General features: G+C 38.2%; 1 protein-coding gene across 7 annotated transcripts in view; it reads right to left on the bottom strand.

Moving 5' to 3' along the window:
• The window catches only part of macf1a (microtubule actin crosslinking factor 1a), a 976441-nt gene that overhangs the window by 468687 nt on the left and 492851 nt on the right, over positions 1 to 14903 (bottom strand). For all 7 annotated transcript variants that reach the window (XM_051936317.1, XM_051936316.1, XM_051936315.1 and 4 more), the window contains 2 exons: positions 9919 to 10010; positions 5707 to 5842 (listed from right to left, as the gene is read on the bottom strand). In XM_051936317.1, coding sequence (XP_051792277.1) covers positions 5707 to 5842; positions 9919 to 10010 — 228 coding nt within the window. The remainder of the gene's footprint in view (positions 1 to 5706; positions 5843 to 9918; positions 10011 to 14903) is intronic.

Raw genomic sequence — 14903 nt, forward strand, 5'->3', positions numbered from 1 at the left:
TAAGCCTTTAAAAGATTAATATTAGTCAGATACACAATACTGTTAAAATATACATAACAGGGATTGAAAGCAAAAAGCTTTGGTGCATTTAGAGAAGCAAAAAGCTACACTTTACACAGTGATACCCACTTCAAACATCTTCACTGGAACCAGACTAGCAGACAAAACAAACTGAACGTAGGACATTACTTACCAGGATAGGGTAGCTCATTGAGAGCAGAAGACGGTGAGAAGATTCACAAACATGTAAGCTTGGTGTTAGCATCCAGCATGCCACAAAGACTGGCTGGCTGACCCGCCTGTCAAACCCCAAAGATTATGAGGCAGTCTCTGGGCCTCAAAAACCTCTGAGTAGTTAGTCAGTTTAAAGCAAGGTGCTGGTTAATCACACATTATCAAGCTCAATTATTAACAACATATAAATAACACATAAATAGGAAAAAAATGATACAGGTCATGCTCAATTTCTTCAGAGAATGTGTACCTTTGAAACAGCTCAACATGTTCAAGATGTTTCTAAGACTTCTTCCACCTTAGTACTCCAGACTGTAACCTTCTTTACTTTAACTCAGGTTTTGTGCCTTTTAGCACCCACTTCTGCATCTAACCTTGACACTTGAAGAAAACTGTGTGATACTGTAGCCAAAATTCAACCTGCCTACCAAAGGGTATGTAGACTTTAACCTACATGTTAGTTTCAAATAATAAATTTGGAGAAACAACAGCAGTATGAGTTACAAGACTAAATCAGACGAATCTTAGTTTTAAGCAAATGAAGATGAAACAGGATAGAAGTATTTCAAAAATAAAGATGGATGCTAGTAATTACTACAACAAGAATGGACAGTAACCTTGCATCTTTGGCTCCCAATGACCAAAAAGCCATTTAGTTGGGAAAAGAAATAATGACTGCATTTAGCATGTTTTAGCAGTCATGGGTGGTTTTGGTCTAGACTTCATATTTTCATTTACAAGCAATGTTAAGTGCAAGGTTACAGCCCATCACTCTTTTGTGTCTCACAAATTAAGTAACTAAATGTACTAAATGGTGAATTATAATTATCTTGAAGTATTTTGTCCTCATAATTTTTTTTATCAAGCAGAAACTTTGATTCACAGCAATTTAAAAATTAAAATCTTTGGTAACGAGAGCGCACATTAAGATCTCAAGATGCCGGCCTGCTAATGATTCCAAGGATTAATAAAATAACATTGGGAGGTCGAGCTTTTAGTTACAGGGTCCCAAAGATGTTGAATGGTCTGTCTACTACTATGAGAGATGCCCCTGCAGTCTCAGCTTTTAAATCCAGGCTGAAGACTCACTACTTCAGTTTAGCATACCCTAAGTAGAGTTGCTGATTAACTGTGCATATTGCATATCTGTTGGTAGTCATAAATACTAAAATATAAGTAATATGATGTTTATAAACTGTTAGTAACCCTTCCCTATACTGTTTCCATTCTTGGTATACTCATGTGGCACTTGGTGTCACTGCTCTACTGCCTAGTTGTTTGCCTGCCTGTGGAAAAGTTATTTCAGATAAAGGAGCACTGAAATCATGGGGTGTTTAGTGAGTGGTATAATCAATTCTTACATTTTGCTTTGTAGTTTGTACTATTATATTGCATTTTTGAGGTGGCAATGATAGACAGATTTTGTGTATCGTATTTACAGAATGTTTTGACACCCATTGCACACCCAATCTACCTGTAAGAGGGTCTGTCCCCAAATTGCCTTTCCCAAGATTTCTTCCATTTTTTTTTTCCTACAAGGATTTTTCATTGGGAGTTTTTTCTCGTGGTCTTAGGGCCAGTTTACACTCACACTCAGAATGCATACACACATGCATCATGACCGCGCTGCATTTTCAGGGCTCACTTGACGAGTCCTCTGAGCATGTCCTCATAAATCAACATGATGCATGCAGAAGTTGCAACACCAGTAAAAAAAAATCGGAGGATGCAGCATGTTCAAGTTGTAACATAATGTCAGAGTCTTTGTTTATTATCAATATATGACAGCAAGCTGCTTTGGAGATAATACAGAATTAATGTGCATGATTTGACATTTGATGAATGCAAATCATGATGATGAAGCAAATCATCAAACTTAAATGCTGACATACAAATGTATTTGTGGTGCTATTCTTCATCTACTTCTAGCATAGGCAATATAAGCATTGCATATTCCACATCATAATGACATGATACATTTAATGGTCTCATATACCATCTTCTGTGTTGTCTTTTTTTTTTTGCACCTTCACAACAGCATCAGAATGTACAGAAGCATATTTGAGCCACAGAGAAAAAAATTAGGGGCATGGTGAAGAAATAATGATTTATTTCATGATTAAAGTGGAAATTTCAAAATTAATCTTGAAATTTCCACTTTAATCTCGTAGTTTATTTTGTCATTAAAGTAAAACATCATAAACGTCATCTTAAAACTGACCCAGCTATTAATCGCTACGTGTTTCTGGGGCTTCCTCCTGCACTGACAGCAGCATCAGGAAACGATTGCCACATAGAACACATTAAATTTATGATATTCCAGCTTTCTGCAAATTTAGAATCCTTAGATTTATACTTCACTTTTTAATATGAAATGTGTTACAATATGTATGTTAGATATTACAAATAAATCTTTAATTTCATTTAAATAATTAATACTGTTAATAATTACACATGTGCGGGGTGACACGGTAGTGCTGCTGCCTAGCAGTAGAGAGTCGTCCCTGGTGTTCTTTGCCTGGTGAATCTCCAAAGTGTGCTCCAGTTTCCTTCCAAGGACATGCAGGATTGGGGATCTGGTGATGCTAAAATGACACCAGTGTATGTGTCTGCTTGTATTCACCTTGTGATGAGCTGATGCCCTGTCTAGGGATTGTTTCTGCCTCGCGCCCAATGCTTGCTGGATAGGCGCTTCCCTTGATTAATGAATGTTATCATTACACATACATCCTTTTCAAAGATATTGTGGCAAGGTGTCCTGGGAATTTAATGGATGTATCGGGCAATTCACACCACAGCAAAGCCAAATGTTGTATTCTCACTGTGATGATATCTAGCACTGCCACCTGGTGGAATCTTCCAGATTTACATAAAGTATGTGTGCAAGTATAAACAGTAAACTACTTGGGTAGCAGTAGCGTCCGCAGGTGCACGCGTCATGTCACATGAAGTATAAACCTGGCCTTGAAGAGTCAAATCTGGGGGGCTGTCAAAAAACAGGGCCTGTAGAAGTCCATTGAGGCATTCCTTGTGTGATTTTGGTCTGCTATACAAGAAATAAATTATTGTTGTTGCAATTGTTCCAGTTGATTCTCTACATTCTGTCAGTCTTTAATTCAGTTGGGATCACCATTAATTTTATTGAATCAGTACGCAATTTAGGTGTTGTCTTTTATACTAACATATCATTCTCAGTATCTGGATGTGACACTGGGTCTCACTGCTCTAAGGCCTGGTTGCTCTCCTGCGTATGAAAAAGTAGCAGATTCATCAGTTTGGATGACCAGCACAGACTCCACTATTGAAAACCCAAGTGGGGTTAGGTGACAAATTAGCAGAGGTCTCTAGGATTATGACTTTATTTTTGACTTACTTGTTCACAATTTTAATATCCTCCATTGTCAAATGGTAAAACTTCATCATTTAATTAATGGAAAGATATTGTTTGTTCCCATTTTTGTTTAATCAATTTCTACCTTGTTTATAGTGTGTTTTAACAAATCCATATTTATATGTGTACCAGTTCTGTATTTAGTAATTCTTTTAATCTATACCTGTATTTAACTGAGAATTGTTGATAGTGCTGTGCGCCTGCACTCAGTGAAGAGAACTATACAAAAATTATTTTTAATTATTGCCCTAACTGTAGATACTGTATGGGCTTTTTCAGATGGGTATCATTTTACAGCAATTCCCTGACTTGTGAAGTTCAAAACACACATGTCCCTCATTTGAATTGTGTGTTCTCTTATCCTTCCCATGCTGATAAATGAATAAGGAAACTTTTCCTCTATGCCAATTCATATTCATATCCGAGGGAAACAGGAAGTCATGAATTATTGTTAGAAAGTTTCAACACACTCTGATCAATTTAAAAAAGATGTAAATGGAACAAATGCTTCAGTTACACTTTATTAATAAGAATTTCTAGTGGTGCCACTAATGTTGGCACCTGAAGTTTTGTTAGAAATAACTATTTCTTGATGAAGAATTATTTTTTCTCAAAATAAATTAACTTCAATTAAAGGCTGGATTTCTCTCATTTATTTCCGTGCAAGATTAAGGTAGTTCATAAAAAGAGGATGTTTCTACTATCATTTTTACTCATCTTTGCCAGGAGTGCCAATAATTGTAGAAGGGACTGAATACCACATATTCAGGCATATAAAACAACCTTTAAAAGTAACATGATACTCAGTCACCCTCAGTTAATATATCAACTTATCTTTCATGTCACAGTTCGGGTACCAACATCAGTACTTTCCTGTGTAACAAACATGTACATTCTCCCTAAGCATTCTACTGTAGTATATTTTCTTCCTGGATCTTGTTCTACATAGAGCACAAGTTGATTTACCCAATATATTGTTAATTTCTGTCCTTAAACTAATTTCTATGCAGCTCCCAATACTTACTAGTGCTTTTTCAGCTCACTGTAAACTGATATTTAAGTGGAAAAAAATCACCTAACTGAATGCTCAACGGTGTGGGGCATACACTCATTAAATTTAATTCTGGAGACTCATCAAAGTACTCAGGTGCAAAGCAATTGCTTTGACTACAATGTCAGGACAAATATGGTCATGAGAGAAATGCACAAACTCCTACTAGAAGGAAACTATAAGCAATATACATTTACAGTATAAACCTTCATTTTTTCATTTTTGATAGGTTACACCCTGGACTGGAGTACTACTGTGAAAGGGGAAACTTTCTTTATAATAAATTGGAAAACATAATCATGACAAATTTACAATGACACACAGCAATACACTTGGACTTGAGTATAACAAAGGCATTAATACATTAAATTTAAAATTAGAGAACACAAATACTAAATTAAATATAAAATGTTCTTCTAATATAGTGTATTTCTAACAAAAGACATTAATCATAAAAACAAAAATGTGTGCATTAGTGAAGTACATAACATTCAAACTTCTTGGCTCTGAATCTGTTGGGACAAAAGGAAATGACATAAGGTCATGTCTACAAAGTTCATATTTGTAAATTATCTATGGCTTTCTTGCATGTTTTTCCTTACTCTTTCCTTTGTTTCTTGCTGATCTCATTTTATAAAACATTATTGTTTAGGGTAAATGTACACAAATTAAAAAATATTTAAATTATTTTGTCACAAAAATTGCAGTTGCATGTAGTTTGACTTATTGAGACACACAGAAATAAAAATTAATTTTGTGATCAAACAATTAGGTCACAGAAAAAAGTGCTTCCTAATATTTACCAAAACAAAAAAAAACCCCACTTTCATCAGATTTGTTCGAAAGGCTTTACAAGCCTACTAGGCTAATGTATGTTTAATAAGACATATCTTATAATGTGGTCTAAAATGAAAGTAAATATTTGTTTGGTGTTGAGAACTCAGTTTACAACAAAGCACAGTTTCAAATAAAGTCTCTTCATTCTTGAACTCTGCAAGCAACTAAGTATACTACAACCCATAGCCAGTACCTTGTGCTTTGCCTTCTCCGCAAGGAGAGCATGAAGCTGTTGCAAATTCTGCATAGATTGTTCACACAACTGCCTGTAGATCTCAGTTAAAATATCAACCTGAGTTGTAATCTCTTGCTTCTCGTCAAAGGATAATCTGCAAGAAAAAAATATTTTTATAGAGATTATTGTCAATAGGAGATATTTGCATTACTGCAACACTTGACACACACTGGCCTTTCAACAACATTGCCACAAGACTCATTGTGACCACCAGTTTATGCTAGGCATAAACTGTGCATTATTTAGAAATTGTAGCAGCTACTAACACTGCATGACAGTGGCCAGTTGAATACATAATCAAACTGTATGTTTGGCCCAACTGACATTCTCAGAGTAAATGTGTACATGGCCCTGATGGACAGTTTTGTCTATTTAAAAACACATGATGGCCACAGGCATCTCAAAAATATCAACAAAGGAAAGAGCTGCATTCCTAACACTAGTTGTACTATGCTCTGAAAGTACACAGAAAAAGGCATAACTGGACACAAGGATGGCTGAGGCTTGGACAATGTGGTCTGTCTATTTGACAGTGAGAATATGAAGTACATAGTCCAAGTAATTTACCATTGTGTGTGTTTCTTTAGGGTTCTTCCAGTCAAGGTTTCCTAAGATTACATTGTCATTGACTTGTTTAGTCATATGTGTGTTGCTATGTGAAATTTAGATTTCTGAAATCAAAAATGTAAAAATGCACATGACAATGACAATACCAAATGTACAATATCCTGTGATCGATGCACAATGAAACTTCATACTTGTAATGACCTCAGAAAGTCAACTCATGGGACTGCTCACACTATAAGACAGATGATTAAAATTTCTGATACGACAGAACATACGAAAGCACAATCATAAAATGCAATCAGGTACCTCAAACCATCTCATAATGCATGTGAAACAATGGCCAATGAAGCTGAAATTCAGGCAGGCTTAGAAAATCAGTTGGTGGGCATAACATCGTGTCAAAACTACAAAGTGTATGAATGGCATTATTCAGTTTGGAGTCAAAAGAGTAGTGCAAATCAAAAAGGAAGAAAGAAGCAAAAGTGGACAAAATATGCATCACTTAGCTAGGCAAGTGGACAGATTGGGTAGGACTAGACCTGGAACCCTAGGAGGGAATTTAGATTGTTTTTGGTCGTTCTGGTACGTATACTTGTTTGGGAATATTATACGTCTTTCATTTTATGAGGATTTAACACAGGAATTACCAAAGCCAAATAAAAAAACTTATAAATTCGGCCCACCTTAAATCCCTTCACACCCCTCCGTCAGTGTCTTTTGTCTTGTAAATGTGCCGATCAAGACAAGCAGCCTACTATTCCATCCCCCCACCGCCGCAGAACGGGCACAAAGTTCTCACAGTTCCAGCCTTCATTATCTGGGAGTGAAGTGCTGGAGTTTTAGAATGGAAATAGATTGTTATTTGGAACACATGCATTTCATGTGTGTTCCGTTTCTACAATAATCTGTGTAAACACATCGTTAAAACAGAAACGTTTTTCATATTTAGTAATAAATGACAAAATGTATAGATAAACTATGTAATGTGTGAAGCCTGAAGTCCAAAGTTCAAATAAACACTTTCACAAAAGGTTCAAGGATGATGCAACAGCTTCCGTGGTGCAGTGGTAAGAATTGCTGACTTGTAATCAAGAGTCCCCCGGGTTCGATCCTGACTGCCTCGTATATTTACCATTTTGAGTAGTGATCTGCTCTAATTGTTAATATTATACAATAAAACACATACATTTGGTTTGCGTCTGTAACAGCTGGTGTAAATGTATAATACTTGTAAAAGTTAGCATTTTTTTCTTCACTTTTATTCTCTCAGTCACAATCACGATACATACTACTCCATACCCCCCCGCCTGCCCCAAAGGGGATCTGACACTGTTAGTTTTTACTTGCAACTGGGAATAACTATAGATGAGAGTGGTGTTCTGAGACAATGGAACTGGAAATTCTCTGATTTGGATGAATAAAAGCTGACAAACAAACGCTGGTGACTCTGCCTTTTTCCTATCTCATTGTCACTTGATTTTTTTATTCAATTTAATTGTGTGTTTCTGCTTACGCTGAATTAGTATGCGCCTTATGTTTATTTCATGAAGACAAGTACATTTAGCATACTTTATTATATTTTAAGAGGTATGGGGAGATAAAAATTTTGCAAAGACATGATTGCAGCTAATCAGAGACATGTGGCTTTGACAAGGTAACAACCATCAGCTTTCCAAAAAGCCAAAACCTAAAATCCTAAGCAAAGGTCCTATGCCATCTTTTATATTTGGATGTTTGCTTCGCCCTTAGCTTTCATATATACTTTTGGGAAGTATCCTTAAATAATTAACTGCAATTTTTGATTAAGTATTATGAAGTTTATCATTCTTATAATTCTTAATTCTACTGATCAAATTTAACAAGATAATACTTGAATAAGAGCATATAAGCTCTTTGTCTGTTATTACTCTGTTGTCTTGTTTACACTGACTGTTGCACTTATTAAAAACATACAGTCATTCAGGGTAAGTAACCCAGCCACAGGGGATGCACAAACCAGTGTGTTTCTTCGTGCCGGTCCCAAGCCCAGATAAATGGGGAGGGTTACGTCAGGAAGGGCATCCGCTGTAAAATTTTGCCAAATCAATATGCGGACAACAATACAAATTTCCATACCGGATCGGTCGACCCCCGGGTTAACAACGACCGCCACCAGTACTGTTAGCCAACAGGGTGCTGGCGGAAATTGGGCTACTGATAGCCGAAGAAGAGTGGAGGCAGGAGGAGAGGAGGAAAGTAAAGAGAGTGGAGCTGAGGGTAGGAACTTTGAATGTTATCAGTATGACTGGTAAGGGGAGAGTTAGCAGATATGATGGAAAGAAGGAAGGCTGATATATTGTGCATGCAAAAGACTAAATGGAAGGGGAGTAAGACCAGGGGGATTGGAGGTGGATTTAAATTGTTCTATCATAGTGTGGATGGGAAGAGAAATGGGGTAGGAGTTATTTTGAAGGAACAGTATGTCAAGAGTGTTTTGGAGGTGAAAACAGTGTCAGGCAGAGTAATGATTATGAAGCTGGAAATTGGAGGTGTAATGATGAATGCTGTTAGTGCATATGCACTGCAAGTTGGGTGTGCAATGGGTGAGACAGTAGATTTTTGGAGCGAGTTGGATGAACTGATGAACAGTGTACCCAAGGGACAGAAAGTGGTGACTGGAACAGATTTCAATGGGCATGTTGGTGAAGGGAACCGAGGAGACGAGGAGGTGATGGGTAGGTATGGTGTCAAGGAGAGGAATGAAGAAGGTCAGAGGATAGTGGATTTTGCCAAAAGGATGGACATGGCTGTGGTGAATACGTATTTGAAGAGGAGGGAGGAACATAGGGTTGCGTACAAGAATGGAGGAAGATGCACACAGGTAGATTACATCCTATGCAGAAGAGTTGATCTGAAGGAGACTGAAGACTGCAAAGTGGGGCAGGGGAAAGTGTAGTTAAGCAGCATAGGATGGTGGTCTGTAGGATGACGTTGGAGATCAAGAAGAGGAAGAGAGTGAGGGCAAAGCCAAGAATCAAATGGTGGAAGTTGAAAAAGGAAGACTGAAAGGTTGAGTTTAGGGAGGAGGTAAGACAGGCACTGGGTGGCAGTGAAGAGTTACCGGACAGCTGGGAAACTACAGCAGATGTAGTAAGGGTGACAGCAAGAAGAGTGCTTGGCGTGACATCTGGAAAGAGGAAGGAGGAAAATGAAACCTGGTGGTGGAATGAGGAAATACAGGAGAGTATACAGAGGAAGAGGATGGCAAAGAAGAAGTGGGATAGTCAGAGGGATGCAGAAAGTAGACAAGAGTACAAGGAGAAAAGGCATAAGGTGAAGAGAGAGGTGGCGAAGGCTAAAGAAAAGGCGAATGATGAGTTGTATGAGAGGTTGGACACTAAGGAGGGAGAAAAGGATCTGTACCAATTGGCTAGACAGAGGGACCGAGCTGGGAAAGATGTGCAGCAGGCTAGGGTGATAAAGGATAAAGATGGAAACGAGGAGAGTGTACTGAGCAGATGGAAAGAGTACTTTGAGAGGCTGATGAATGAAGAGAACAAGAGAGAGAAGAGGTTGGATGATGTATAAAAATACACAGTGGTTAAGAAAGTGAAGCATACTTACTTGATGGCCTTTTTTGACTGTAGAAAAAACTGTACAGTCCTGGTAATTTCTGAAACTTGGTCCTTCCTAGAAGCCAGCTCAATGGATATGGCCTGCAAAAAAAAGAAAAATCACAAAAAATATAAATAGCCCCCTATCAAAAGCATTTCTTTGCTTATTAGAATTTGAAATCCATCAAGAGCAGATATAGTCCAATTTACTATAAGCATAATAACATGCAATGGCAATGAACATGGTATTAAAATCCATATAATCAAAGTGCTGATGCTTACATGGACAGACTGACTGCTAATACCACGTCAGTGCTTGGACCTGGGTGAATCCTTAAAGGGTGGGCCAGGATGACCCACAAAATCGAGATTATTAGAACTCAAAAAATGGAAGGTTGTAGATAACTTCCAGTTTTCTATCGCAAACACACCAATATTTAACTTTCAAAGAAGTAAGCTAAAAGCCTGGGGAAATGGTTTGAAACAACCCTCACAGACTCCAATCAGCAAAAACTAAGACAATCTTAATGGATGGCTATAGGATGAACACAAGACAGGCCTACCAGGAAAACTCAAGGTATGGATAACCAACACGGAATCTTACCAAGAATACTTTGGTCACTGACTATATATGCATTTCTAGTCTTCACCATTACTGATCTAGAAAGAGGAGTTTACCTCTTCCCGAGAGGATGGCTAGATTTACCAAGAAGCTCAGCTGCATAGCGCACTTCATGGAAACAGATGAAAATAACGACTCCCTTGAAGTCCATCAGGGAAGTGTTTAAGTTTGTGCACTTTCAGGGAGGTGCTGTAGTACCAGAAATCCAGAGACACAAATGTCTCAAGGCCACTGGTTGTGCTCATGTTAGGTAGAAAGTGGAAGGCAGAGGCTGCAGTATATCTGGCCGAGTCAATACTTAACCAAAGAACGCTGGTTGGAGCTGTGGCTGGGGAAGAGCCAACCTAAGTAACTCGATTCAGAGGCAGGTTAGAATAGCTGTTAGGGAGCAAAGAACCAGCAGAACAGTCACATTGAAATACCATGGGGCCTTGACAAGACGGGAGCATGCAATGGACAAAAGATTATGTGGAATGACTTGTGGTGGGCAGAGTCATACCGTGTGAAGTTCCTGATGAAAGCATGCTACAATGTTAGAGAAAACCAGACTGCCTCCTCATCCCAAAGAAGGGAACGCTGGGACACATTCTCCAATGCTGACCAAGATATTTAGCAGGAGGTCACTATAGATGGCAGCATGACAAGTTGCTCCGGACTATAGCAGGCACTGTCTGCAGTGCAATTAACAGCAGCTGAAAAGACATCACTGGAGAGAACATCATATGTCTTGTCAGGGGGAGTGAAACCAACAACGTCATGAACACAAAGAGTAGTAGGGTTGCTCCACACTGCCTAGGACTGGCAGATTTAGAAAAACAACTAAAATTCCCTTTCCATATCTATGAGACATCTCTTAGGTCTGATACTATGCACTGGTCATATTCAACAAAGCACACTGTCATAGTCAAGGTCAAAGTATCATGAGAAGAATCAATGGAAGAGACCTCAGAGAGGAAAAGGGCAAAGAATAAAGGCATTATTAGCAACTGTCATTCGGAAGGCTGGAAAGTGAAGTTGTAGCATGTGGATGTGTGGGATATTACAGAAAAGTCTCTCTGCAAGGCCTTTGCAAAATTATAGGAGTAAGGAAGACAACAGTTATCAGCACATCATGTTGGAAGCCAAGAAAGCATCACAATGGTTTTGGAGGAAGACAGCAGATCCATGGACTGCTGCTAGGGCACGGGCCAGGAACTGATAATTACTGGTTGGGTTGTCTGGGATATGGTAAATGATGTTAGAAGAACTGAAACACCCAATGATCCCAAGTAACATCACTGATGATGTGTTGTAGTGAATATTTTGGTAATTGCCATTGAACAATTGGCTACAACAAAAAGACTTTACAAATAATATTCTCAGGTGTTGATAAGGTCCTACCAGGATCTCAGTGTCCAAAATTTACTCAAATAAGAGTATATGATTCCCAGGAATTGGTCCTAGCACACCACACTAAACTAGAATACTTTTTACTGTTTGTCTTTGAATAGTTCGTATATGTAGGAAGACCTAGTCAAATTTAATTTCTGCAATATAATAAAAAAAAACACCTCTAGATTTTAATTGGAAACTAAGATTGACTGGAGACCAAGACTGATTTAGTGATGTGCTGAAATCATCCTTATGAGCTAAAGTCAAAGGAGAGGCAAGTGTTTTTGTATTACTCCTGTGTGAGTTAATGAAAATAAAAATTTTGCTCTTAAAAAGCACTAACAAGTAGTGAAGGATTTAACAAAGCTTTTATCATAATGGCAGGTCTGGTTTTTTTTTTTTGCTTTTTATTCATCCTCCCGGTAGCAAATATAGCTAAGCATCGGGAAAAAGTGTTTGGATTCAAATCTGTATTGTTTCAGAGTATAGAAAATTGTATTCTTAAAACTGGTAATCTCTATGTATTAGAAAAGTATTATAAGCATATAAGAAAATTAGACACTATATTTTAATAACTATTAAGATGTGAGAGTTAAAAAGGTCACGCCTATATATTTTTATAACCCTGTATAAGACATTGACCACCATTATCTCTCAAATTTAAAGTCTGGACATGCAGGAGAGTTGAGAAGAGATGGGTCCCTTCATAAGAAGGGAAATGTAAACTCTTGGGTTGTAAATAATGGGTAAGTGCTTGGAAAGAAGGGGGGTTCAGTTAGGGGCTGTCAGACAGATATGATGGACAGTGAACCATTTGCCACTCACCCAGCCAAGAGATAATGGTAGAATAATTAGGAGAAGGACTAGAGCAATGGAGTGCTAGAAGTCAGATGAGGAAGAATAATGGCTTGAATGATAAGAATTGTAATAAATGAAAAAGGTGACTATTGCTGGACGCACATTGTCCAATTTTAATGAGTCTGCATGCATGCAATACAATAAAGCTTAATTTTGCTGTCTGTTCTGAAGTCTCCAAGTGCCTTCCTGGGGTCTGAGGGCGCCCCTGCCCTGTCAGCCTGCTTCAACACGAGGCGTGGTAGAGGGCACAAAGCAGAGAAAGCAGTTGCAGAAATAGGCTAGTCTGTCCGTAAATAACCAGCAGTGTACTGATGAATAGTTAAGAGTAACAGAGAGAGCACTATACAGCACTCATATAGGAAATCATTAGCACCAGTAATGAGCAAAGGCATAAATTTACTGTGTAAGAAAGAAAAGCACTTCATTTAAGTTGACTGCAGGCAGTATATATGAAAATGGTAATGAAAGTAGAGATGCAGAGTTAGCAAAACAGAGAGGAGAAAAGTAAAGTTAATAACTTCACAAAAGACAGGCAGAGAGGAAGAGTATTACAGAAGCTTAAAAGGACAGCAAATGTTAAGTACATGCAGTATAATTCTATAATCCAATAATAATTTAAACAATTTATGCTAAATAAATTTAATAAAAACTGGTTGAGCAGTTCAATAATCCAAGCTGAAATGTTCAAAATGAGGTAAGAACAATGGAAGTGCTATTTGATGTTGGACTTTTTGGAGGGTAGCTTGAACAAGTCAGTCCACCTTGAAGGTCACGTCTGTAGTAGACTTTTGATGATCAGAGTCACTGAACTGGAGGAGGAGGTGGCTGGCCTGCGTTATAGTAGATAATTGACAGACCTGGCCCTGGTGTCCCTAATTGAGATGGTGTGCACCCTTAAGGTGGAACGGGAGGAGGGGGAGAGCTTATTCCAGACCACAAAGGCAGAAATGGGTGGAAAATAGGTGCAAAGGAAAAGGTGTACACTGTTTGAGGACATCAATCCCGGAATTGAAAGTGTCAGATCATTTACAGGACTATGCAGAGCTGAGTGGTGACTTTGAAACTTCTGAGGTAGAAGGCAGGTATAAGGAGCCACAACAGGCAAGCTCAAAACTAGCCCCCAGAAAGAGAAATGTTGCAGAAAGTGGGAGAACCATTATTACAAGGATTAAAACACAGATTTTTTCCCAGGGACAGAGAATCTTGCACAGCATGATGCCATTAGAGTGCAGAGGTGACAGACTTCCATGAAAGAATAAATAGGCCCTTGGCCAAAGTGGGGTGGATCTAGTTGTCATTGTCCATGTTCAAATAAATGATATACATAAGGATACATAAGGGCAGGGTGTCCGCTCTGCAATCCAAATTAAAACAGTTAGGTGCCAAGCTGAGGACCAGAACTGACAAGGTACATCTTCTACAAAGTATTACCTGTGCCGCATTCTAGGGGCAATAGGAGTACTGCTAAAACAAATGAGACCTAGATTCGCTGTGACAGGTTACATTTCAAATAGAGGCGTTTAAGTAGGGCTAGTTGTAAACTGTACACGAAGTACTGTACATGAAAAATGCAAGACCTCTTTGATGTTGGACTTTTTGGAGGGTGGCTTGGACAAGTCAGTCCTCCTTGAAGGCTACATCTGTAGTAGATGCCCGATGATAGCGTACAGTAGTGTAAAAACAAATATGCATAGTAACATAAATTCTAGCCCAAAATAAGCAAGTATATGTTAGATAGACAGACAGACAGATAGACAGACATAATGAACGAATGGGCCTTATTTGTCCGCAGGGGGAAATTTAGCTTTTTACAGAAGCTAAAATAACTAAAAATAATTAAATAAAATAAAAACACATACAGACTTTGATCTTAACACACAATAATTATTATAAAGCAAAAAAAAGCAAAGAAAGAAAAGTCCTGACTTAGCTGTCACAGTCTCAGTGAGGCATTATGCAGACATATTGCTGTTGGTATACAGGACCCCTTAGTAGTGTTTTTGAAACACTTTGATAAATAATTCATTGGCTGAAAGTGCTTAGTGTTAGCGGTCAGAGAGAGGATGTGCAGCATTGTTCATAATGGAAGTCAAATTTATTTTAATCCTCTCCTTTGCTACAAAATTAAGGGGGTCCAGAGTGCG

This window comes from Erpetoichthys calabaricus, chromosome 14 (genome assembly GCF_900747795.2).
Source record: "Erpetoichthys calabaricus chromosome 14, fErpCal1.3, whole genome shotgun sequence".
Classification (NCBI taxonomy): domain Eukaryota; kingdom Metazoa; phylum Chordata; class Cladistia; order Polypteriformes; family Polypteridae; genus Erpetoichthys; species Erpetoichthys calabaricus.